Source organism: Chiroxiphia lanceolata, chromosome 10, assembly GCF_009829145.1.
Source record: "Chiroxiphia lanceolata isolate bChiLan1 chromosome 10, bChiLan1.pri, whole genome shotgun sequence".
NCBI lineage: Eukaryota > Metazoa > Chordata > Aves > Passeriformes > Pipridae > Chiroxiphia > Chiroxiphia lanceolata.
Window position 1 is genome coordinate 13003674 of NC_045646.1, and position 26104 is coordinate 13029777.

The 26104-nt window shown below is 46.2% G+C and overlaps 2 protein-coding genes across 6 annotated transcripts; both read right to left on the bottom strand.

Annotated features, from left to right (window-relative positions):
• Window positions 1-1137: 1137 nt before the first annotated feature.
• PPP1R2 (protein phosphatase 1 regulatory inhibitor subunit 2) lies at window positions 1138-15504 on the bottom strand. 5 transcript variants are annotated; one of them, XR_004358774.1, is made up of 8 exons: window positions 15292-15486; window positions 10976-11083; window positions 10453-10533; window positions 10053-10156; window positions 8643-8825; window positions 7253-7460; window positions 5832-5882; window positions 3030-4479 (listed from the first exon to the last, which is right to left on the bottom strand). XR_004358774.1 is itself a non-coding variant. In XM_032697615.1 (7 exons), exons 1-6 carry the CDS (start codon window positions 15450-15452, stop codon window positions 5878-5880), a joined length of 642 nt encoding a protein of 213 aa, XP_032553506.1. In that variant the 5' UTR covers window positions 15453-15504; the 3' UTR covers window positions 1138-4479; window positions 5832-5877. The 5 variants fall into 5 exon arrangements, 3 of the variants coding, with proteins under 3 accessions (XP_032553506.1, XP_032553504.1, XP_032553505.1); XM_032697615.1 differs by lacking the exon at window positions 7253-7460 and having other exon boundaries at window positions 1138-4479; window positions 15292-15504; XR_004358775.1 differs by lacking the exon at window positions 7253-7460 and having other exon boundaries at window positions 8614-8825; window positions 15292-15485.
• A 2093-nt stretch (window positions 15505-17597) lies between these two features.
• Window positions 17598-23662, bottom strand: APOD (apolipoprotein D). The gene is made up of 5 exons (XM_032697846.1): window positions 23557-23662; window positions 22464-22617; window positions 22078-22199; window positions 20191-20279; window positions 17598-18755 (listed from the first exon to the last, which is right to left on the bottom strand). Exons 2-5 carry the CDS (start codon window positions 22584-22586, stop codon window positions 18520-18522), a joined length of 570 nt encoding a protein of 189 aa, XP_032553737.1. The 5' UTR covers window positions 22587-22617; window positions 23557-23662; the 3' UTR covers window positions 17598-18519.
• Between the last annotated feature and the right edge of the window lie 2442 nt (window positions 23663-26104).

The window sequence follows — 26104 nt, forward strand, 5'->3', positions numbered from 1 at the left end:
TACTGTTCAGGTTAGACCTGGCACAGATGAAGCAGTCACACGACCCGGGCTCCATCCTGCAAGCACAGGGGCGCCGTGCATTGACGGGAGCTGACGTGCATTGATAATCTTCACACTTGGCTCCTCCAGGAGTTTGAGGAGCTGCCACACCTGCTTCCAGCGAGCCCACTTATCCCCTGCAGCCCTCACACCTTCCATTGCCCCAGCACCTGCACCACGTTTCACCTCTCTTTTTCTCTTTCCTGTTCTCCCCATTCTCTCACCCCTGACATCCTTGTGGTGTCACAAGGAGAAACAGTCAGCATGGAAGGATGGAGGGGAACATAAGACAACTTCTGTTTCCCAGAGGGTGAATGCCTGCAGTACCCTTACTGTTCCTCCCTCAGTTCAGGTGTCCTTTCACAGAAGCAAAGGGACACTTTGTGGTTCATTCAGTAGTGGTTTAGGGTGTCAGGGTTTTTTCCTAAGACTGGCGAAATGTCAGAACCAAACTCCAAGTTACACAGATGTAACAACCGTATGTTTTTGTGAGCTGTCCCTCACCAAAAGTAGCCAAACTACCACGAGTTTGGTTAAGGAGTCAAGTCACACCCACTGAGAAGAAGCATTACGTTAAGAGATACTTGTATCAGTTAGGCTGCACTGATGTTGTGAAATCCACTTTTCAGCTGAAGTGTGCAATTGAAAAAAGCCCAGCTCTTTTTCTGGGAATAGTTTTACTTCCTAAGGAGTAGTTGGTGTTAGTAATTTTCCATTACTCAGTGGTGGTGAGTGATTACTCAACGCTGACCATGAAAAGACAGACCAGTCGTGCCTAAATCCTACAACACACAAAGAAAAACACCCTGAAAAATGCAACCTTTTATGTGGTGCTGCTGTCTTAAATTCTTGATTCGGGTTACCAGATCTACCCCGAGGTCCAGGTAAGCCAACAAATCTGAAAGTGTGTACAAACTTGATTTATATAAAAGTTACACTAAAGAGTACATCCTCACTTGCAGTCACAAGGAAATTGCAATATTGGTTTAAGAATCTATCTGTGAACACGCCTGCAAACTCTGCAGTAGCTGCTGGTTTCTTCTGAAGAGCTCCAAGAAGTAAAACCAATAGATTAGTATTAGTGCCATAAGGCAGTAATGAAAACAATGGTTTTATTTACGTTGTGACACTTAACACTGGTTTCCAATAGAATAATTACATTTGCGAGGTGGCATCATAATTAACACCACAAAAAAAGCATATTACAGAAACAAAGAGTTCTGGTAAGATTTACAGCTTTAACATGAGAGAGTGGAAAAAATATCTGCAGTTTCGACGAACTGTGTACAACTTGGTGTGAAAGAAACTTTAAGAACAGAAAAAAAAGACTTTATAGACAGAGTTAAGGCTCTTATTTGCAAGTTATCTTCCTATTGGAAGCATATTGAAAATGCTCTCTCAAACAGGATGCAGCTTGAGGACTCAAGCCTGTGCAAGAAGCTTCACAATTAGGATGCTGTGGAGCTCACTGTCCACATTAGTAAGGGCTGTATATCTTTTGTTTCCTCTTTATACCACTCTGTACTGTACAAATGAGCCTTTACCATATGCACCTAAAGATTAAGATGTGCATGCAAGCTAAATCCCCATCAATGTAAAAAGAGAAAAGGCATTTCTTCTCTTGTCACTTCAGCAGGGAACTATAACTGATATTTCCCAAGTAGAGGGAAATCAGACATCCCTTTGGAAAAAAAGCTATATAGAATATCTGTAACTACTTGCCTGGTTTAGCTTTTAAAATGCATGAAGGTGTAAGCCTGGAGAAAACCAAGTGAACCCGCCTTTCAGTTAAAAGCAGTGTCAGGGACATCAGGTTTGCACTCCTGGTGAGGAAGATGAAACAGCAGAACAGAATTTTTGCCAGCACCGAGGAGAATGAAGAGAACAAAGCCTTTAAAAAACCCCAAACTAAAACAAATTTCAAAATGGCATCAAACTGGAACTTAGGGGTTTGGTGGCATGGAAAAAGGGAAATCACTCAGCTCAAAATCATCTGACTGATGAAAGGGCCTACTATACATTCTGAGGTTAATTTAAAACCATCTTCATGCATTTATGTAGTGTACCTCCCTCAAAGCTACACACTCATTTCATTCCGGACTTTGGAAGCCATTACAGGAAAGGTCTTTATTGGAAGTTAGCAAAGTTTGGTTGTTCGTTAAACAAAATGCTTTCTAGACCTTGTAGGGTACAGAGAAGCCCCACTGAGCACCAAAATGGTCTTGGACACAGAAGGCAGGGGTGGGTAAGGAGGACAGGACATTAGCTTGGATAAGAGCTGGTGCTGCTGGATTTTACCTTAACTGCAGGTACAAAGTACCCACGTGTACTTATCACCGAGTACAGGTACAGATTTGTGTTGCCCACACACATTGGTCACCCCCCGACCCACCCACACACCCCTCTGAAAGCGACGTGACTTTGCCGAGCAGGACCTCAGTGCCTGGCACAGGGTCTGAAACAGCTCAGTGCAGACACCACTCTGAACACTGCAAACTGCTGTGGAAAGGGAGCACACTTAAGAGTTTTGAAATCCTATTCTTGTGAGCCAAATTTAAAGCTCAAATAAATTACTTGAGCAGTCAGAAGTATCTAAATGCTTGCTCTTAACCCCTGTTTATTCTATAGAAGTGACTGTGTTTGACACAAGAAGAAATAGCATTATCCATCTTGAAAAATTAGCATCACCACACTGGCCTGAATCAAGAGTTCAACTCTTTCTTGTGAAAAGATGCTATTAACCCTGATTCAGGACCTCAGAAGATTAAATAACCCACAGCTGACTAACTACCCTGTTACTACTAAGGAGAGGAGATAGTTGGGAAAGGCACACTACAACACCCAGTTAGCACAACTCACAGGTATCTTTGGCAATGCATCCATTCTAATGAATTATTCCTGTATAAATCTTCCAAAGGACAGCATCCTATCACCTTATTCACTCTCAATCTCTCTGGGACTTCAGGAAAGCTCACACCTGAGAATGCATATAACTGTAAAATAACTTTCATTCCTTTATTCAAACTTCACATATACAGTGGAGAAAAAGACATTTTAAAATAGATCCATATAATTATATGGATTTTTGCAACATATCAAATTCAGATCAAAATTAAGATATACACTGTATTCCATAACCAAGCTAAAGCTTAAGTGTATTACTTTGTTTGTGTAATAAACCCCAGGAACTACTCTGAATACCGGAACATTCACCAGTCAAATTTCACCCAGTGGGAAGTTGCTTACAGCAATTTGGAGGTGCAGAATCCCTCTTTATGGGGGCTATATAACCACACTGTAAACAAAGTATTTGAATTAGGCAGTTTCCCTTCTAGTCTTCCAAAAAGCCTTCATTTATAAAAGCAGTTGCTCTAAGTTGCAATGGACATAGGAAGATATAGACCAGTGGTTTTCAGTATGGGGGTTGCCAACCCCAAATGAGTAGATCAACAGCAGTTATCTTTAATAAAGAACAGCCAGAGCCTAAGCTCAGCACATCTTCACAGTCCTGATGTGGATTTCCTTGTGGCTGGGTGTTTTTCCTCAGGTGCTAGTAGCACAAGCACTGTTCATGCAACTGGAAAGAACCAAACGTCTGAAATGAGCCAGAAGAGTGACAGTGGATGTGGTTTTAAGAGAAAAGCTGGAGGAAACTTCCATGTTGTCACAATAAGCCAAAGAGAGCTCCACAAAACAGCCAGTCCCGATGGAAGAGATAATGACAGTGAAAAGCAAAGATCAAGTCAGCCCTTTCCAGTGTCAAAACATTCCCTCCACCAGATGTTAGTACTGCTTTAGTCAGAAACTAACAACCGATTCCAAACACCGCTCTTAAGAAATAACACAGCTCTTGTTCTAAAGACTGGGAAAGTGCAGGTAGTAACATACTGAAATCTAGATTAACAGGTCAACACTTTACAAAAAGGTTGTAGGACTTAAATAATCCCTTTTTAAATTGCTTAACACATCTGATAAATAGCTCATGTCAATCTGATATTATGCTGTACCGTTTGGCTCTTGAATCCCAAACCTTTCGATAAGAGACACCACATCTAGAACACTCTCAAATAAATAGTGAAAAACCAAAAGACAGTGAGTGTTTCAAAGCAAGAATAACAGTACATCACGCAAGATAATCAGCATTATACATACAGGGAATGCCATTCTGGTTGAACAGATTATGAAGCAGTATTCTTCATGAAATACTAGGCACAAGAATAAATCAATCAGACAGTGTTTTCTGCCTAATGGACAAGTCTAAAATTAACATTCTTGGCAATACAACATTGTAACTGATATGCTTCTCAACATTTAAGAGCCTTAATTGCAAAAAACATGAAGCGATGTTTATATTTGTGTCTTTGACAAGCAGTTACAGTTCTGGACAGATTTCTTCTATGCTGTGTGCTCTACTTTCCAGCTGGTCACGAGTAACATGTGCTGTGTAAGAAAGATTACAAAAAAAACAGATAATTCTTCACACTCGTTGGATATTTTCAAAACACACATAAATATCCTCCTGAAATCATCTTTGCTTCTCCAAAGGTTAAGTTTGCCATCTTAGCAGTGTATTAGCTTTTAGTCTAAGAGTGCAGAAACTTAAAGTAGTTATTTTACCCTCACGCTCTGAAAAGGTGGCCAACACCACTGCTCAGCACACCGAGCACCACCCCTGGAACTGGGAGGATTTAACCCACGAGTTAAGACCTAACACATGAAGTTCTTGAACATCAGCAAACACAGTACTTTCCATGTCAAATTTCAATTCAGTGAGACACTTGAAATAAAACCTCCAACTTTATACATGAAGGAGCACAGTCTGTTGTGTTTTCAGGAAGTTGTTAACTCATGGTTTTGAGCCAAAGCACAGCAACAAATTGGAGAAAACTCCTTATTAGTGCTTTTTATACAAAAAAAGTCCACTCTCTCTATATATATGTATGTGCCTAAAAATTAGTGGCAGAAGAGAAAGATCAAAGAATACCACATCAAAATGATAATAATCTCTTTAAAAGACCAGTTAAGCTTGGGCATGAGTTAGGTTTGGTAATGTGCAGTTTAACAAGCAAATAGCATAGTTAACCAGCAGAACCAATTGCTGTGTGCTCCCAGCCTTCTCACTTAAATCATCTTTAGGGCGATGCTTGCCCTGGTTAAGAAAACACAGCATATTCTGTATCTACCAAAGGCCAAAGGGCACATCCAGTCAGTGACAGCTCAGCTGATGGGCATTCTCTCAGCAAGGTTAGCACAGCTAAATGAACCAGAGAGAGAACAATAGTCTTACTGCTTGTCAATTAAACTGCTACAGACAATACCCTCTACCTGATACTTTTCTGCAGCAGAAGTAAAGACAGGTCTGCAGGGCAATCATCATGCTTAAATTTACCTACATCAGGAATATTCCCTTCAGTGATTTCAAAGAGAACTTCTAAAGGAAAAGTTTTTATGGAGAGGAACAAAGGTCACTTCTGCTGGCAAAGTCTATTTATGTTGTTCATGGAGTCATAAACAGGGAGTAGCCAGAGAAGCTGAAATGTTGAAACAAGCAAACACAGAATCATAGTATGGTTTGGGTTGGAAGGAACATTAAAGGTCATCTAGTTCCAGTCCCCGTGCCACGCACAGTCTATTGCGACTTCAACTTTCTTTTCCACAAAAAATCTTGGCTGCTAGAATCCATATGAATAGGATAAGGTACAGCTACTTGAGGCAAGCAAGGAATGACCCATCCATTTAGAACACTCAGCAGCCACAATGGAGACGGGCAAAAATACACGAAGAGTTCTCACCATCACTGACTGGACTGGCCATCTTCATTTCGATCGGCAAGAAACCTCAGTCTGTAACCAAGAAGCGCAACTTGGATTAGTGAACCTGGGAGTGTCTGACAGGAGCCTTCTTAAAAACCTGCCCTAAGACTTTAGCCCCTTCTTCAAAAGGGGAGTGTAGAGATTAGAAGAGTTAGTTTTACTCAAATACAAAACAGACAGGATTAGAGGGTAAAAAAGAACATCAGATGAGGGACGCACAGAACCTTTTAGGGATCTTCATAGACAAAAAAAAACTTCCAAGTGAGAAGAGGGTCTCAAATTGCCTAAAAGACAACTCAGGAGCCAGTGGAGCCCTAAATTTACAACAGACCACTAGGAAATGCCTCTTATGTCACGTCTTTACCTGCAATAATCATCAGTACTACAGAAGTCATGTTATTGTGTTGGAATAAAAAGACACTGCATTGCAGCTCCCACTCACATAGACTGACAGGCGTAACTGGGGAGTGGTAGCCACATCACCTCACCATCTCCACAACTTCCCAAGAACTCAAGTCAAGTGGAAGGATTTATCAAAATGTAGCTACAATACAACACCAGAAACCCCAAGACATTTCCTTTGCAATTAAAAGCAAGTGTCAGGGCTGTTAGTGAAGCCAATACAAGCCATTGCAAAAATCAGCTCCTGCATCACTCAACCCCTCCTTTCCTATACAAAAGCACTTTAAAACACAATTTGAAGTCAAAGAGCTCTTTGAAAGCTACCCAGGTGAATAATCTTTCCATACTCTTACAATACTAACAAGGGAATCTCAGGAACATGAATATTAATAGCATTTTGATCTACTTCCACAAAGGAAACAATCAAATTGAAATACTGTTTTAAATACTCAAGTGCTTAATGTGACCAAAAGCACAGCATGACCAAAAGCAGAGATGGGCAAAAAACCCAAGTAGCAACTGTTAAAACCATCTATTTGAGAAATGTTCCGTGGCTCTAATTGACATTTATGAATAAGAAAATTCTTCTGTGCTCTCAGAATACAGATGAGAGAGAGAGAAATAGATGTAATCTCAAAAAAGTTATTTCAGTAAAACTTTGACATTAACACAGCTATGTTGCTGAACATTTATCGCAACGTAGGAATGTCTGAGGACATTCAGTTCACCAGCTGCTACAGAAGTGAGACCAGTACTGAACCTCAGAAGAACTGATCCAAGGACAGAGACCAAAAGCTGTGAGAGTTGATACAGAGATTAGGAGATAATGAAACATCAAGGTTTAAGCAGAATGATAGAAAAGTGAGGAATTGAGAACTACATCAGGTTAATGGAAAGTATTTCTATATGTTATGGTGTGGAGGTGAACCAGTTAGTTAATGGGTTGATAAACTGGCAGACAGTTTATAAGCCATGAGCAGTCTAAAATTGATAATTACCAGTTGTGGCTCTGAAGCTGGTTATGAGGAAGGTGGAATGGACTTCAACAATAGAGATGGAAAAATGCTGCAAAGGTGTGCCTTCTTTCCAGTGGCGAATGCAGCTGGGGAGCGGAGTTGCCTCTGTTTTACAGCAGAGTGCAGAGAGATGGCAGCTTCAAGCCATGGAGAAAGGTCATACGGTTGCCTATGGGAGCCCTCCTTTCCCCTGGAGAGTGAAGTTCTAGTAATTAGCCATTATAAGGCATATGTTAAGTTACTGGATTAAGTCAGTCCAGTAATGGGTCTCAGACATGAACCAAATGACCCTTTCAGAGCAATTGTGAAGGCTTTAGTCCCCCGTAATAAATGACGGGACTAAAATGTGCAATCCACAGACTTAAACATGCAACTTTGCATATCATCTTTTTATTGTGTGGAGTTTAAATGAATTTTAGAAGAGGTCCTAGTTCACATGGTTGTGAAAAGCACATGTGAACCAAGTTAAACCCATGCAGCATCTTCCCAAGTCTGCAGACCATGCTAACATCTCATAGCTTTGCCACCCGCAGATGAATGAGGCTTACAGACTTCACAGCCCATCAGCAACAGATGTCTGTTTTTTTAATGTCAAAAACTTGTTCAAAGTGCTGTTACACACATAGGTGGGAAGTGAACTGTAATTATTCACCAGAAGACCACCACAAAAATCTAAGACTTTTATTATACAGTTTACCCTTTTCACCCAGAGAGCAGCTTAAAGATGAAAGAGAAGATGTCAGCCTCTATAGTTTTATAAGTTTCCTGTGAAGAGACAGCCCTGAAGCAGGTTTCAGAAACAGCTCCAACCTAAAAGTCCCAGACTTTCTTCCAGTAGCTGCACTAAAAGCAAAGCTGAGAGTCTTATCCCATACTATAGAAATAAACATTACTGCTCGAGGACAAGTCTGTACTGAAGGCCTAACACCAGTTTTACATTAGAGTTTTCTTCCTTAGGAAGTTAAGATACAGTTGTCTCAGTGGAGAGGAAACATTCATGGTTGTTTCCCGTTGCTGGCTCTAGGATGGATTGGGAGCAGAATGGGAACTGACCCACAACAAAAAGCCAGGCTCTCCTGTGTGGCCACAGCTTTTAATGCTGGGTACAAGACAGCTTTTCCCTTAAAAAGGATGCTGGCAACTTCACTGCCCAAAGTCAGTTATGTTGGGGAAACAGTAGGAAGCAGAGTTGTTTGCTTTTCTGTTTTGTCAAAACAAACAAAAGCCTATGTGCTATTTATCAACACTGGTGGTTTGTGTTCCATGCTACAGATCTACCTCTCAAGACAGTGTGCAGCACTGCTCACTGTTTCCCAACAGCTCAAAGGGACACCAGTACTTACACGTGCTTTTTAATTAATCAGTAGCTCACCATGTACAGCAGCTTCTGTACTCATTGTTTCCTCATCTGCAGCATCAGACATCTCTTCATCCTCATCATCATCATCCTCTTCCTCACCATGTAGTTCTTTTGCAATGAGCTGTCTTGCCAGTTTGATGTTTCTTCCTTCATTGTAGTGCATTTTTCTCTTCATTTCAAACTGTTTCTTTTTCTCTGTGAACAAACAAATGCAAATATTTATTTCTTCCCTTAAAAAGAAAAATCAACCTATTTCTTCTTCAAAGAGGCACTCACTGCTTCCTAGATCAAATTTGTTCCTACCTTGAAAATGCATTATTTAGTCAATCACTGATTTAAAATTATTTTCTTCAAGCAGTGGAGTGTTCTTATATTGAGTCTGACTCACAAAAAGGATAGTAATTGATGGACTGGAATGTCTGAAGCACTTTAAAAAGAACCTGTTTGCAAGTAAGAGCAAGTCTGAACCAAGAGAAGCATCTGGTAGCAGCACACAAAATTCCAAAGTTTCACAAGCCTTGTTTCTAAGTAAACTTAAGGACAAACTGAGACATACTGGTGGGACAGAAGATGAACTTGTGCAGATGTGGCCTGACTCCTGGCTAGCTACCAAAGGTCAGTTATGAGAGATATATTTACCACATGTAGAAGAAAATATTTTCCACTTTCCCCATGGCCTGAAGCCTAACTCTGCTCCTTATACTAAACATTAGCAGGTCTAGCAATAATGCATTATAATTAAAATAAACTTTGCTTATTGGCAGCCCAAACACTGTTGGTTTCTGTTCTTACTTCAGAATAGCAGGGTTACATGCTTAAAGTTGGGGCCAGGAAATCTGAGAAGCACCAGCTAGATAATGCAAGACTGAAACCTCAGAAGTGTTGTTTGACTGTTCCCTCAAAACACTCCAGTTCAAGTTAACACAAAACAACATCTCTATTAAAGGTGCTATTTGCTTTGGAATAACTGTAGATTTCCTACTGGATACACCAACTAGTTACTTTGAAAACAACAGCATCTGTATGTTTGCAAGCAATTAGTAGCATCTTAATTGCAGTGGTACTCATTGAATTAAGCCTACCTGAAATATGTCCATATTAAGAACTACTCCCTCATCCCCAAACCAAAAGAACTTAACTGAGGACTCTAGATTGTTTTAGCAGGAATTCTCACAGCTGAAGCTTGTATACAAGAAGGAATCCAGCAACAGCAAATTCCTGTTTATATGTAGATCCCAAACCAAACAGTCCTGATTAGAAACAAACAGCATATTTGTTCAAAGACTATTTATCTTCATTTTCAAATCACAACATTTTTCTAATAGTACTTTTTCTTCCCAAACATTTCTAACTGAAAATCTGAAACTATTTGGTAGGAAAAAAAAAAATCAAAGCAAAACACAGGAAACAACTTATGCCTACCTCGTTCCTCAGGTGTTAATTCTTCATCCTCTTCCTCCTCCTCACTGCTTTCCTCTTGCCTTGCTATGATCTTGGGTCCTTTACCTTCAGCTGCAGCTGCCAGTCTAAATAAATCATGCAATACAAAATGCTGAAATAGCAAGTTTTTCACTATTTCAAATACATGGCATTTCAGAACACTCATACACACTGCTTTGTTCATTATTTTTGCATATTTTCATGTAGTAACAACCTGCAATTTTACTAGTGGCGCCATCAAACACTGAAAAGCAGTTAATTTGACAACAGCAAAAATGAAACTTCTGGAGAAACCAGCAACAGCTTTCCATAAAGAAAAGGTACCCCAGGAAAGAGCAGATTATCATAACATTTAGTCAATTTTTTCTATGACAATACTTACTTTTTACTCAGCACGTCTGCTTTCAAGGGCTCATTTGCTTCTGAGTCACTCACTGGATCCTCATCATCCTCTCCTACCATGCTTGGAGAGAAAACAAAAAGCAGCTTTTATTAGTAATTTGCTGCTTAAAGTTTTCTGAAAAAACAGTCAAAACCTTCAATTAAAAGATTTCTTTAGTACTTTAAAAGCTTTCCAAATCTACTTTAAATAATGATATGACAACATTAGATTCTAGCATTGAAAAAAATAAAATCAATACAAGTCAGACTTATTTATTCCATTCAAAGCCTAAAGCCTGCTAGACATAAAGCTTCTAAAATTGACTTTGCCCTTTTAGATAGTTCTCCTCAGTAGCTACAAGCTTTATTTAGCAGCTTTGTAAATCTGAATGCATTGCATACATTCAGTAGGCCTGCACAGTCACAGATAATCAGCCATAATAAATATTACATCACCCCCAAGGTAAATTTTGCTGTAAAACTATGACGTCACCTGGCTGCATTCAGGAGTTTAGCAAGCATACCTGTGATAAGGAGTACTTGGTTCATCTATTTTCATCAAGCCATAATCTTTGCCTGCAGGGTGGTATGTAGCTATGATGTTCATTTCATCCCACTTCTGGGACTTTTTACTGAAATAAGAAAACAAAGTTAAATTTTCTTATATTCTAAAAACAATTAGTGCTGTTTGACCACAGAAAGAATGTTTAAAACATTTTTTGATCTTTACTACATCCTAAGTGCAAAGAATATTGTTGTGACACACAGATATATTCAAAGTATGACTAATAAATACTATTCTATAGATACTTATGTCATGACAAATTATCAGTGCAACTTAATTTCCCTAATAAGTCATAATAGCCAGATAAACTCAGTGATCTATAAATGTATTCTTGTTCATATAATCCAGAAACTACTGGTCTTGTTCAATCACTGTCTTGTGAACTGCTGGATTTTACAGTAACTTGTAACAAAGCATTCTTCCTCTTATTACACCCCACAAGACCTCAACAGAACCCAATACCTTCCAGCTCACCTCTGCTCAGGGAGCTGCTATGATTATTAGCAAACCTGTTACATAAACAATACCAACCAGCAAATCCCCCCCTGCAGTAAAATAAGCAGCACAGAACAAGCTGGTTATTAATACTGTTCTTGTAATTCTAAATTGGAATCATAAGCCAACTGATTCACTGCTGTAATTAAGCCGAGGGAGTTTCACATTTTACACAGACAAGCACCAGTGATGTTATATTATTTAGAATTTCCTCACTCAACCAGAAAACATACCATTTTATGTGTATTTGGAGAAACAAAAGCTCACCCACACTGACTGCTCACTGACAAAACATATAAGCCACAAGGAAAGCAACTGTCTCGTGGCCAGAGGAAGAGCCATCCCTCCACTGATCTAAAAGCCACAAAAAATGTTAAATGAACAAAAACCACCATGTTCCACATTTTCTCTACAAAAGGTTATTGCAAGCTTCGTATAAGGTGGTCTTTCCCTTAGCTTAAGCCAAAAATCTAACTTTAGACTAGTAAAATAATTTCACAATTTAGTATTACTTTATGAATTAACATATTCCTGTTGAAAATTATTAGTTAAGGAAGCAAATGTTACAGGACTTCGTGAGTTTTGTAGGGTTGTCGTTTGGTTTGGTGTGGTTGGTTTTTTTTTGGGGGGGAGGGACAGTTGGCTGGAAGACTTCCACTTAACTACTCTTGTTTAAACAGACTGTTCCAATAACAAACTCGAAAAATATATTCAATCTCAATAACACAAATAGTCTTGAGCAGAATGCTCTCTGTAAAACAAAAACTGATAAGCACAAACTAAAATTTTACATTTACGGGAGCACTGCGTAATACAGTGCAGGAGGAAAAAAACTGAGGAGAAAAAAAATAGATGCTGAATCCCACATGCCACAGACTTACACTCCAAAAGAATACAAATTGAGTGATCTTAATCCCCTCAGCATACAGTAACCAATGCCAAGCTCTCATGTTTGAGGCTTCAGGTCTATTTAATCATTTTGTGCAGCCTAAGCGGACAACACGTGAGCCCGATCGCGGCTCTGGCAGGGCCAGGAGTCATGAGCTTCCTGATGACAAAGCAGCAGCTCTGGTCTAGGAACACCAGTCTTTCAAACCTTTCTATTTAGGAGTCGAAAAATCACCAGTTAAAGATCAGCCTAAAGTTCACCTGTGACTAAGATGATCACCCAGTTGCACAGTGAGGGTTTTTATGAGCCACGGCAGCTGGCCAAGGGTACAAGGCCCCTGTAAACAGACAGAGCTCAGCTGAGCAGGAAGTATGACAGATGGGAGCAACTCCCAGCACAGGCTTTGTGTTCATTTGCCCAGAGTCCACCAAGGTTTATTGCCTGGGCTCACAACTCAATACCCAACAATAATATTGGCAATCTTGGAACAATCCCTTTGTATTCGCTGCTTCGAAATCAGCCAGCCTACAGCGAGCAAGGCAGTGACTCACAAATAAAAGAGTGAAGAACTTCGTAGTGGTTTAGTTTTTCACACTCATTTCTTTAAACTCAGATTCCAACATTAAAAGCCTTGGCTGTGGAACGCCTCCCAAAGCACAACTTAAAGTTCAGCTAGGGAAAAAAGAAATCATTAGTGGCAAAGAGACAAACATGTCACTTCTCCACTGCGTGTAAAAAGCCATCACAGGAGAGTGACTAAGTGCTCTAAAAACCCACATCTCCCTTGTTTGTCTCCAATTTTGCATGCTTAGGCATGTCTGCACAGTGTAACACTAATGATAGAGCTCAGGACTATGACAGGGAAATGCCTCCTGACACCCCTTCAGATATGGAAACAGGAAATCTAATCTTCCTTAGGAAAATCATATTTGCAAAATCTCAGAAGTGCTCATTTGTATTTTCTCACATCTTTAAAAATACACAATAATTTCATTTGACACCACACCCTGGACTGGCAAGAAGTCTCAGCAGCAGTGTTACTCAAGGAACACCTCACTCCTACCATAGCAGGCTCATCTCTTCCAGCACAGGTGCTTGACACACACACTCTCACGCTGTTACTTCATAAAATATCAGATCCCATCGCTCACAGGCTCTTACAGGGGCCTGAAGGCAAAAAGTACTGCACATGAGAAATGCCAAGAACATATCTACCATTAAACCACGATCTCAGATCTTAGGATGCAGCTTCAGGGGTGTCCCAATTTCTCAAGCTTCCATCTTGCATCATATTTTCATTAAGGAAGTTTTCCAAAGAATGTTACCATCGCTGACAGTGCAAGGTCAAGAATGATGCAAGCCCATGAGAGCTCTACTGAACATGGATCTTTAAAAGATGACAGCTGACACAATGAGCTCTTTCATCTGCAGTTATTTTTAAAAGATATTCAGAACTGAATTTCAATATTGGAAATAAGCAGAGAGGCTGCTGACAGAGGTACATGAAGAAAAAAGATATATTAAATAATTTTTAATCTGCAAGGAAAATCACAGCTGTACTATTTATCATTCTTTTAAAAACAAAAACACTGATATGATGATGCTTGCCAATCAAAAATAATAACTGCACACAAGCCAGCTTTAAATACACTGTACTGATCTTTCCTGGAAATCTCCTAATGCAGCCTGCCAGGTTTAGCCAATATCCTTTAGCTTGCAAGGCAATTTCAAAAATAATCTAATTGACTTTATTGACTCACATTGGTAAACAGGAAATAGAAGCTGGACTCCTGCCCACTAACTGCTTCCCAAGAAATTACTGTGTGCAGTAACCAATACACCAGATGCTCATCAGTTCATACTCACTTCAATTCCTGCTCATTCAACATGGTACAAAAGAAACTGTAGAAAATTAAACAGAGGCTACCAATAGCTGTACTTCATGTCTGGTGTGGTACTGAACACCCTGTGCTACATAATACTAAAACTAAAGAACAGGAAAAGAAAAAAAAAGAAAAGAAAAAACCCTGCATGTCCATTTTATCCTAATTATTTCTCTCCTTGCAATATGGAGTTAGGTCCCACATAAAGAAAAATGTCAAAAGCAATTTTACAAACAGAGTTCAGGTCAAACCTTGCTCACCATAATGTGACAGAGTCTCAGAGCAACATTAGGAGGAGCAACATGCTGAGTGCATCAGGAAAAGTGCAGGAATTCTCACTGCTCAAGGACAGGTGCTGGCCGGCTAAAGACCACTTCTTGCATATTTGGACTAACTCAGCATGTTACAATTAAACCAAGATTTTCATGTCACTCAGATCACAAACCACATGGCCTGTGTGCATTCTCAAGTGTGAGATCTTTACATATGATTCAATACATCTTGACACTTCAGTGCAGGAGAGGTCCCCTCCCCAGGGACACGCTTCTGGTTACACGAGCTGCCTTTGAGAAGGCTGGGAGTAAATCTCACATGGCAAAGCATTACTTCCCAAAGCGCGAACTACCCTCGTAGCATCTGTAAAGCCCTTTGTGAGCTGCCACACCGGCAGGGAAGTGCCACTCCTTGGCAGGAGCCACGGCCACAGCTACCGCCCGCCTCCGCCCAAGAGCACAGCCCGGCATCCCTCCGCTCCCAGCGGTACTTCAGCCCTGGCAGGTGCTCCCATTGCCGAAGGAGCCGAGCTCCCGAGCCACCGCAGCACCGGATGAACCTCCGATACCCCCGGCATCACCCGGGCACGGGCAGCGCAGAGCCCCGGCTGGAGACGCCCTCGGTTGACCCCGCTCCGCGGGCCCCCGGACGAGCGGGACGGCCGGAGGGAGGGTGAGACGTCTGGAGGGAGGCCCCGCGGGGACCTGCCGCCGCCCCCCACCGCCGGGGCCTCACCCGTGCTCGTCCTCGTCGCAGGCCGGGTTGGCCCGCCGCGCTCCAAGGGCCGCTCCCGCCGACGTTGCCTTGCTGCCGCTCTTCTTCAGGATGCCTTTGATGGGCCCGCGGCCCGCGGCGGCCGGTACGGAGGGTACCGAGGGCACGGAGGGCGCCTCCATGGTCGCGCCGCCCGCCCGGTCCCGCCCGCTCGGTGCCGCCGCCGCCCCGGCCCGGCCCGCCCCGCGCCAGCGCCGCCGCCTCAACCCCGCGCTCCCGCCCCCTGGCGGCCCGGAGGACCGACAGCGCCTCCGCCCCCGCCTGCAGGGCGCCTGCGCCACCGCCGGGGGGCGCTCTGCGCGCGCGGCGCTCGCGCATGCGGGGGTAAGGAGAGCTCCCGGACGCGGGGATGAGCGCACGGACACGGGGGACGTGGGGGCACAGGGACACACACACACGGACACGGGGGACACGGGAGGACACGCACAGACACACGGGCACAGGGATATGGGGACACACACACAGACGCGGATGCAGGGACACACAGATGCGCAGGGGGACACACGGGCGAGCACAGGGACACAGGGACAACACACAGACACGGGGGCACACAGACAGGGGGGCACAGGGACATGGAAACACGCACGGACACAGAGGTATGAGGACACAGAGTTAACACACGGATACACGCAGGAACACACAGACACAGGGACCCACACACACGGGCACAGGGACACATGGACACGGCGATGGGGACACAGCAGGAGCACGCAGACACAGAATCACTGAATCACAGAATCGGTCAGGTTGGAAGAGATGCCATGCCACAGGATTGTATCCAAATGGTTCTGAGACATCTCCAGTGAGGGAGACACCACAACCTTTCTGGTCAATCTGTTCCAGTGCACGGTCACTTGCACAATAAAGTTTTTCCTCATGTTCAGGTGGAACTTTGTGCATCTTTTTCTGCCTGTTGCCTCTTGTCCTAGTGGTTGGCACCACCAAGAACAGCCTGGCTCCATCTTCTTGGCATCCCCCATTTTGACACTCACAGGCACTGATCAGGACACACGGGGTACCCAAGGCCGGTGCCCACACTCGGGACCCACACACCGGGAGGTGCTGCTGCCCTCGGGGTGTCTGCACAACCCCAGGGCTGGGGAGCATGTGGGCCTTGTGTGTGGGTGGCACTCCTGTACACACATGAGGGTTTTGCACTAGCAAGGTGTCCCACACGTGCTTTGCGCTGGGGACGTTTGGTGGCACATGGCAGGACAGGCCACAGCTGTGCTGTGGTGTCCCTGGACCCCGCTCTGTGCTACCGTGTGGAGATGCCCCTGGCACTGTGTGTTTGCCAGAGCAACCCAGGTTTGTCACAGTTCCTGTGGCACATCGAGGAAGGCAGTATGGTGTCCAGAGGGGTCAGGCATCGCAAGGTTCTGCTGCTGAGTGAAACACTCCTGTTTCTCAGCAGGACCTGCCTATCCCAATTCCCAGTGGTATCCAGGGGCAGTGGCTGCCCCTCCAGTGGGGCTGCAGGTTTGCACCCCGGCTGCAGGTTTGCACACCTCAGTGCCTGCACAGCCACCCTGCCTGTGGCAGCATAGGGGATGAGGGTTACAGCAGCACCATCCATGTGAGGAGGAAGATAGGGACCTGAGGAAACACTGATGAAATAATCTACCCTCAAAATCTGACACGCTTGGGAGCCACCGTGCAGCTGTTGGTATCCTGGTGTGTCCATCACCCTTACAGCCTGAGGATGAGGGTGGAGTGCTTGATTCTATGTCACAGGAACTGTGGCATTAGGATTTGAAAGTTTAAAGGGATAATGACTTAAATATGGCAATTGTTTCTGATCCCTCCTGTCTCAGCCTCCTCCAGCTAGTGAGATTAGTGGCATACTGACTCCCTGCTCAGCCCCTGTAGCCCTCCCAGGGCAAGAAAGCTCTCTGCAGCACATCCACACCACCAGGGTCCCACCAGCGTGTAGAATGTTTCCAGCAGATTTACAACATTCTACATCCACATGGCTGTTTCTTCATGCCAATAAAAGCAGCAGGAGCTGAGTGTCACTGCCACCCAAAGCCACAATGCACGTTTGCTGGCACGGCTCAGGCAATGGGGGGGTGCCCACACATCCAACCCCAGAGAGCTGGAAAGAGCTCCAGGCTCCTGGAGCAAACCATTTCATTTCAGCCATGGGTGTTATGTTGCATTGCCTTCCTGCTCTGGCAGTGCCACGACCTCAGAGGAGGTCATGCTGAGCCCTCCTGCCTGCTCACAAAGGCCACGCGGCTGGGAAGGTACAAAAGCCCCAAAGCAGGTATTTTTGTTTCATTTTTAATGAGTTGCATGAATGCTATTCAAGCAGAGTTGTCCTGGTGCCTGGTGAACACCTGCCAGGGCAGGTGCAGTGCCAGCGGGCACCCGGTACTTGGAACAGCAGGGAGCAGGGTGTCAGGCAGAGCCTGCTGTCTCTCCAAGTTCAGGGAAAAGCCTCTGGAAGAGAAAACAAGGGAGCAGACCCATCTCTTTCTGTCTGCTTACAAGTATAGTCAGGGCTGACCTCTCGAAAGTGCAGGACCAGATTCCCTAGAGGTGAGAGAGGACACATACAGACACCTGGGATGGAGTGATGCTGAGTTTCTGGACATTTTTAGACTTAAAATACAAAGGGCCAGATCTGATTTCTAGCAAGGAGGTCTGCTGACTTAGCAGCAGCATATGTCTACAGCCCTGCACTGGGAAACTTTCAAGGCCACAGTGTCAGTTCCCAGGCTGCAGGACCAACCCACCACGTCTGCATGTTGCTGCTGCTAAGGTAGTGCCAACAGACACTGTAGATTCCTAGCAGGCCCAGAAACATCAAGACAAAAATGGGAAAAACACCTGGAGCTGTGTGATAAATGATTTTTTCCCAGGACTAATACTTGCACATCACATCTCATACCCTTTTCCATCCATGTGCTGGAGGACTCACAGCAACAGCAGAGGTTCATGTCTGCACTTCAGGGTTTCTTTTCTTCACCCATTAGCATTGACTCAATTGCAAAAGTCAGAGCAAGGCAAAAAGAAAAGGAGAAGAGTGATAGAGGGAATGACAGCAAAGAGTAACTCTGGGCCGGCAAACTATAGTTAGCGAAGAGGTTATTAAATTTCTCAGTTACATAGAGAAATTCTAATGGATAATAAAGCAAGCAACAAAGTTCATCGCTGGTCTGGTGCTGTGTCACTGTGTGCTGGGAGTTACATCTCAGCAGGGCAGTTGACTTGATCAGTGGGAATCATTTTGTCGGTGTCGATCTTGTAGGACTGGAGAACACTCTTCAGGTGCTCCACGGTTTCTGGGTGCAATTCAGGAGCTCTTGATAAAATCCAGGCGTAGTCCATGTGGAAGAGCCAGAGGATGTTAGTGCAGGAGTAAACCAGTGAGTAGTTTTCATAGTCGGTGGAGACAACCCAGTAAGGGGCAGCAGGCATGACTGGGAGAGAGAAGGGTGCTGTGAGTGTGATGAAAAACTGACTCTGGATGGCTCTGCAGCACTACAGCCACAGCTCCTGGGGCTGTTCCCACTTTGGCTGCTCCATAATTGTGGTCAGTACAGGGAACTATAATTTATACAAGCCTACCAGGACTCCTTGTTCTGCCCAGACAAACTCCAGAGAGCCACAAAGCCCTGACTAGGAAGGACTTGCTGGAAAGTTAACACTATGACCTGAACAGCTCACCTGGGCCACTGAAAGCCAGCCCAGCTCATACACGTGTGAGCGTTCTTGCTGGTGGGAAGGAGCTGACACTGGTAATCCAAGGAGCACAAACCACCACCCACTGCCACGGGGAGCCCTGGCTCGTGGAGCCAGCTGGAGCCCAGCAGTGGGACTCAGTATAGCTCAGCCCATCCCATCTAAGCCAAATTCCCTTCTCCGTCAGGCAGCTACACCCAAAGCATCTGCTCTGATGATGGCCAGCTACTCCAGCTTCAAACCACCAGGTGGAAAGCAAAGGGGGGTCCAGCAGGCAGGCGTAAGTGCCCTGGGATTTATTTCTGATGCCCTTAGGAGTGCCAGGCACTGTTCTCTGGGGTTCACTCCTGGTGAAGGTGGTTGGGGCTACACATGCTGCAGCTGAAATGGCTGTGGGTGATGCCTTCACAGCACAGAATGTAGTCTGGCTGTGCTCATGAACAATCATCATATCTCCTTTGCAAGTACCCCTGCTCCACCCATATCTGCAAATAAACCTTCTGTGAGGGAGGGCTGTGAAACAGCCAAGGGAAAGGTGTGAGGGAGCAGAATAAAAAGGGAGACTGATGCTCACTTTCCAAAGTGTTGCTGCGGACAGAGGAAAGTGCTGTGTAACACAAATAAAATGCACTGCACCTCAGCAGGCCCCTGTCAAGTGTTACAGTGACAAGGGAAGGAAAAAGCAAATAAAAACATATTAAGGGTTGTTAAAAGGCACTTATAAGTAGAGGTAGAGTGGGCTACTAGCTATACTGCTGTGTGCAGAGAAACAAGCCTGTTCCTGGCCCTTACAGTGGTTGTGGGGCTGCCTCCCCCACCTCCCCTCCTCCCTGTCCCCATCTGTGAAATGACCTGGAGGAACAGTAATGCTGCTGATCTTCCTTGCTTTGAGATCAGCTGGTGATGAGAGCTCCACCACTGAGTGGGCTGTTGCTGTAAATGGCGTATCAGTATCACCAAACCACTGCCTGCTGGTCCCAAAGTCTGTCCTAACCCTTTGCCGCTGCCCCATTGTGCCGCGCTGAAGTCACCAGGGGACTTCACCCCTTGCTTTGCTGTCTCTGACCCCTGATGCCATGGCAGCAGTGCCTGCTTCGTGCTGCCCGTGGCGGTGCTCAGACCACAGCACAGCTGAGGCCACGGGCACTGGGAGCCTCCCCACCACACACTTACACCAGTTAAAGCGGACGCCCAGCTTGGCCGGCTGCTTTACATCCATGTGCATGAGTTCTCCTTCAGCTTCATTGACTCTGCCATTGGAACTAAACGGAGAATGACAAAGGTGAGAAACAAAGTCAGGAGAGTGGGAAATAATTATGGTTTTTTTGCTTCCACTAAATCATCCCTCCTGACACATCCGCTGTCAGAAGGTGGCTGAAACAGGTACTAGTGAACCCCAGCATTCCTGGAGGGACAGCTCACCCCTGAGGATGAGCTGCACCCAGGGCATAGCAGATCCTGGGCCAGGTGCAGCAGGTCAAACGGTGTCTCAGGTAAAACCACCCCAGCACCCCAGGCTGCCTCTCTCCAAGTGCCCCTGCAAGTGTGGTGTCCTTTGATGCCAGGGTGACAACAACAGACAATACGGAGAGCAAGACCTCTCTATATGGGATGGGAGGATCCCAGCACTGATTTTGGATGTGCCAGGGAGCAGCTCAAGTCCTACTAGTTGTGGAAGGCACATGTTCACATCTGTTTATTTACCTGCGTTTTTTCCAGGTCACTGCACATTCCTCCTCACACAAATTACCTGTACCTGCGTGGTGAGCCAAGGTTTGTTTGGCTGTTGGTTTGGAGCACTGCCCTGCTGGCAGCAAGCCCTATGACTTGGGCTGCCTATCTTATAATTTCATTTTCCCCTGTGTGCCTCAAGACCTAGACGCTACCTGCAGGGCAGGAAAGTTTCCCGCTTCTCTGTGAAACAGGAACAGGCAAGGAGGCAAAACCAAATCCTGTCAGCAGCAGAGGTCAAGGGGTTGATACTGTAGGGATGCACAGTGCAAACTGACCCAAAGCATTCCTGATATTTCAGGGTTCTGAGCTGCTGCGGTGGGCACAGCAATGGTTGGATTAATGTCCCACAGATCAATGCAGGCGCAAATGAATGTCCAGCTGTTTGCCAGGCGCTGCCCCAGCAGTGGAGCTGCTGAAACAGTGCTGGGCAGTCAGTGAGAGGCAAGGATGCTGCTCTCTCCGGACACAAGGGATGTGTTCCTACATTGTTGTTGTTATTGTGAGGCAGAACAAAGTGCCCTTGCCATGCCGGGAGCACAGGGGACAGCGCTGCGTTCACCGCTCTCTCCCTCTCATTCATTCAGCCCCTCACAGCAGCAGCCCATGACAGCCAGGGCTGGTGATGGAAACAGATGAATTCTGCACTTGTCCATGCAAAAATCCAGGAGGGCTCAGGATAATTATAACCTCTCAACTGTAATAAAGGGAAAAGCATTCACTTAGCTACTGTTTTAAACTGATAACAATTGCTGATCCCCTTACACAGCAGTTACTACCTGTGCAAGGTAAATGCTCCAGAAAACAGCTGACAAATATTTAAGTAAAACTGACCTAGATGTTTCACCTTCCCTGCCATTTTTCATTGAGTCCCTTTACTCTGGAACAGAGAAGAGCACAGGGCACAAGCACTTCTCAGCATGCAGGAGCACAAGGTGGTGGCTGCCATCCCAAAACCAGCCTCTGGGACAGGATCCAGGGCATCCAGCTTCTCAGCCATCACTGGGGATCACAAACTGGCCAGGGGGTAGACCCAGGCTATTTCATACTGAAGTCACCACATGCTCTTGATCTATTTTCTCACCATTCACCTTGGACCATGAGACAGAGACTTGGTGACCCCCAAGGAAGCACTGGTAGGAACTAGAGACCCACATCTCTGCCGTAACCCCAGCAAAGCCCCTTATCCCAGCAGACCTACTGCGATCCATCTGCACCCCCAGACACAGAAACGGGCAATTTAGAGAAAAATAAACACCCATAACAGCAAGAGAGGTGACAGAAGTGCCATTGCTGCAGTGAAAATATGGCCCGAACGCAAACACTTACAGCATCTCCTTGTTGATCACCTTGAACTTCCCATTCTCCTTCAATGAGTAATTTGCCTGGATGCAGCTTCCTTTCTCAAAAGTTGAGGGCAGCTTCTCTATCTCATACCATTTCCCCAAATACTGGCAGAAGAAAGTTTAAAGAGATGCTTTTAGCATGAGTGGGCTGAGACAGAGCAGCCCAGCTCATTCGCCAGCACAGTTTTTGCCCCTCTGTGGCACGGGGGGGTTTTGGCAGAGGCACAGACCTTCCCTGGCAGCTCCAGCACAAGGCATTGAGACTGGACCTGCCAACTCCCCTATGCACCCAGGGAGTTTGCCATCAGTCTCATACCCCCTTAGCCTAACTCAGTACCCCCTGAAAGACTGTTAGAAAACTTTTCACACCTTCTCGATATCGAAGTCTTCTTGAACTGATGGATCTGGGCATGGTCCCATATGAAACATCTGGCTTTTCCCAAAGCTGAAGACGCTCAGTAGCACTGAGAGCCGCACTGCCGTGCCCAGCATGGCTGCACTGGGATGCAGGCAGCAAACAGACCTGAAGAGAAGGAACATAGCTGAGCTGGGGCCTCCCTGGAGCACAACTTCGTGTGAAATACGGCATGAAAAATAGGATGTGTGCAGCAGAACACATCAGTGGCACAGCAAGGAGGAAAGAATCATGTGAAGAGCACAAAGGTACTGTGCCAGAAAAGTGCCCAGCCCAAAATGGCCTTAAGCCCTGCCAGTGCTCAGGCTGTGCCTAACAGCTGTGCAGAAAACCAGGTGAGTCTGGTGAGAGCACTTGTCACCTACATGTGACACCCAGCAAGATGCAGGGATGATAAACGCCCGAGAACACACAGGAGCATCATTGTCTGTCCAGTGCTGAGGCAAAGGGAAATGAAGAGATGTTTGCTTTAAAATGCTGGAGTACAAGGAATGTGATCCAGAACTGGCACATAGCTGGGACCCTGGGATATGGAAGCTGGCAGTGTACACCTGCAGGAACCTGCATGGCAGGAGAGACATCCTCATGGATGCCAGGGCTGCCTGACACTGCAGGGTGGTGGGAGAGACAGCACAGCTGCCTCTGGAGGAGTCATTGTGTGCAAAGACATACATAGTACTGCAGGATGTGGAAGTTGGTAAAGATTCAAATCAGCACCAAATGCAACATGAACCAATCCCCAAAAGCATGGTGTGATGAGGGAAAGGACAGGGTTTCCTGCAGAGCAGAAGCAGGAGCTGTGCTCATACCCAAGCAGCCCCTGGATCCAGGATGCTGCCCAAGTGCTTTGGGTTCTGCTCAGGTTGGCATGTACAGACCCTGCAGCACAGGGCTACTCTGCTTCTCTGGCCAGAAACTCCTCTGCAGGAGCAGCGGTAACATTTTCCCCAAGTTTAAAAGAAAAGCCCAGTCTGTCTCCAGCAGCAGGAATGAGCCCCGCTGCAGACAAACATTTCCCATTTTGAATCTCTCAGTTCAGAAACATACCTGGTGAATGAGGAGGAGTGATGCTCTGCAGAGGACCAGGGCTGCAAGGAACAGCTCTGTGGTGAGCTCTCCGCTTCGCTTTATAAGTGTGCTGGGATCATCATTATTCAGCAATGGCACAGGCCACTCCCTGGTCCTCGACGTGTTTAGGTTTTTTGGCAGGCCAGTCAGCTGCCTTAGATCTGCAGCTGGAACGAAGCTGGAGATGGGCTGCAACTTGGCTGCTCACCCAGGCGAACAAAGGCACCTCACGTGTCTGGGTATCGCCCCACAGCTGCGGAGCTCTCTGCCTTTCAGCTGCTCACAAGAGCCTCAGGCCTGGGTGCAGATGGCAGGGGAAGGGGAGAAGTGCCACAGCCTTTGAGAAGGGCTGGGGACAGCAGCAGCTCCTGTCCTGCTCCCTCTGGTCCAGGAGCAGCCAGCCATGATCCCAGGGGGATTTGCAGCCTCCTCTGCCAGCGGCCACTCGAGCCCCAGAGACCCTCTGGGCCACTGCAATGTCCTTGTCCCCACCACAGTCACTTGCAGAAGTACATGAGGAGGATTAAGCAGCAGGAGACATCACAGGTTTATCTGAGGAGCTGTAAGACCTTTCAGCAGTTTTTCTCTAGACTTTCAAATCTCACTATGGGGAAAGATGCTGGTGCGATTAATTCCATGCTGACCTGGCACTTTTTCCGACAGGTGCCCAGCAAATGCCTTTGACAGCAAGGCAGCCATCTGTGAAGGTAGCCAGTCCCAACAGTTATGCAAGAATAGCTGAGTAATTGACAGGAAGTTCTCTGTGTTTAATTACATTTTCTTTTAATCTGATCTCTGTGGACACATTCTCTCTAGGTGTGTTTTTACATGCATTTTACATGCACTGCATGCCTTACATGCACACACACTCTTGAACTCCTGGTTGCCCAAATGCCACCCCAAGAGCCACAAATAGCTCAGTCCTGTCCCCTTCTGGGGCTGTGCAGCCAAGGTGTGCCCTGAAACATGGCCACAGCTGAAGTGCTCCCAGGACCTCGATGGCCATCACAGCTGTGCAGGGCTCATCCAACACAGAACCAGCAGCACCAGATGGGGGTGAATAGCTCAGGGAGCACCAAGTCCATGGTCTGCCACAGTGCTTGGCACAGGGCAGGGGAGCATGCAGGGGCTCTCCCTGCCTGCACACAGCTCCATTAGCTCTTGGGCAGCCACCCATGTCCCTGATGAGGTGGCTCTGGCTGCCCATACCAAAGTCAGAGGTGTCCTCCAGACTCTCTGCAAGCCCCACATTCATCTCTACCTCTTGTGATAGAAACAGGTTAGAAATCAGAAAATCAGTGTGAGCACTGCTCTGCTTCAGTGCACTGCAGGGGTGGGATTCCCCATGCACAGCAGACCAGCAAGAGCAGTCTTTCTGCTGAGCTTGGCTTCCCACATCCTGCAGAGTAACCAGAGGAGAAAGCCCCACAGAATGGCCAGCCTTGTGTGCATGAGTACAACCGTGTGGAGGTGTATCTGTGTGCATATCTACATCTGCACGTGGAGCATTCTCCTATGGGATGAAGCAAGGACTCCCTGATGGTGGTGGCAATGATGGAGTGGTTCTGCTGCAACAGGAGGGGCTTGTGCTTGCACTGGCCTACAGGCACTGCCCAGCACCCAAGGGCTGCCCTGCAATGCTGGCCCTGACGGAGATGTGGCTGGATGGCTGGGCACTGCCATTTTGGCTCCTGGCACCCTGCAGCCAGAGTCACACTGAAACAGCAAGGCATCCACTCAGCCATGCTCCATGGAACCAGCTGCAGTAGTCTACATTCACCTGGGACATGGCCAGGAGGCTGTGAGGAGACAAGAGCCACCATGAGCTGGTGCTCCTTGAGCCACTGAGAGTGGTGAGCACAGGTGGGGTGGGCTTTGCTACAGCCATCACCACCCTCACAGCCAGCACCAAAAGCAATGGAAGAAAATCCATGTTTTGGTAGGAGACACAGGGATCCCACCTCCAGCCAAGGGCAGCACACTCAGGAGCTCAGGGGCTGCAGTGCAGTCCAGCTCCCCCGCTGGCTGCTGCCAGCCAAGAGGCACCCCATGGGTGCCGAGGCACTGCACAGCTTGAGGCACAGGTGATGAGAGCTGACAGGTGAGCTCGCTGCCCCTGCTGGGACCCGTCTCTACACAAGCACTGGCTGTGGCTTCCCCAGGGGCACATTTCTGGGCTCTACCTGACCGCAGCGGGAAGCACCCAGACATCTGCTGCTCCTCTGCTGGAATGGAGCAGGCTTGGGCTGTTGCAGCTGAGTCTCTGCTCAAGGCCACCTGGCCAGGATGTGTTCAGTGGCCATGCCAGGACCCTCCTATCATACTACCTCCAGCACCCACCAGCACCACTTGCCTGCACAGACCAGGGTGTCTGTCCTTAACCCGCAGCAGGACTCTACTCTGAGCCCATCCACCTGCACTGCACTCCAGAGCAAGGGTCCAGAGAAAAGCATAAGCTTATAATTGCATCTAATTGTGGGGTGGGAGCAGTCATCTCCACCTGGTAAGCAGTTTGTACCCTGGAGCA

Bases quoted from the DNA above. Each gene is read 5' to 3' on its own strand.
- PPP1R2 (XM_032697613.1), bottom strand. From the start codon at position 15,452: ATGGAGGCGCCCTCCGTGCCCTCGGTACCCTCCGTACCGGCCGCCGCG. The intron at 11,084-15,291 runs GTGAGGCCCCGG...TTCTTATTTCAG, and splicing joins TGCGACGAGGACGAGCACGG to TAAAAAGTCCCAGAAGTGGG. The intron at 10,157-10,452 runs GTAAGTATTGTC...TGATTTATTTAG, and splicing joins GCAGACGTGCTGAGTAAAAA to ACTGGCAGCTGCAGCTGAAG.
- APOD (XM_032697846.1), bottom strand. From the start codon at position 22,586: ATGCTGGGCACGGCAGTGCGGCTCTCAGTGCTACTGAGCGTCTTCAGC. The intron at 22,200-22,463 runs GTGTGAAAAGTT...TTCTTCTGCCAG, and splicing joins AAGACTTCGATATCGAGAAG to TATTTGGGGAAATGGTATGA. The intron at 20,280-22,077 runs GTAAGTGTTTGC...TTCTCCGTTTAG, and splicing joins GTGATCAACAAGGAGATGCT to TTCCAATGGCAGAGTCAATG.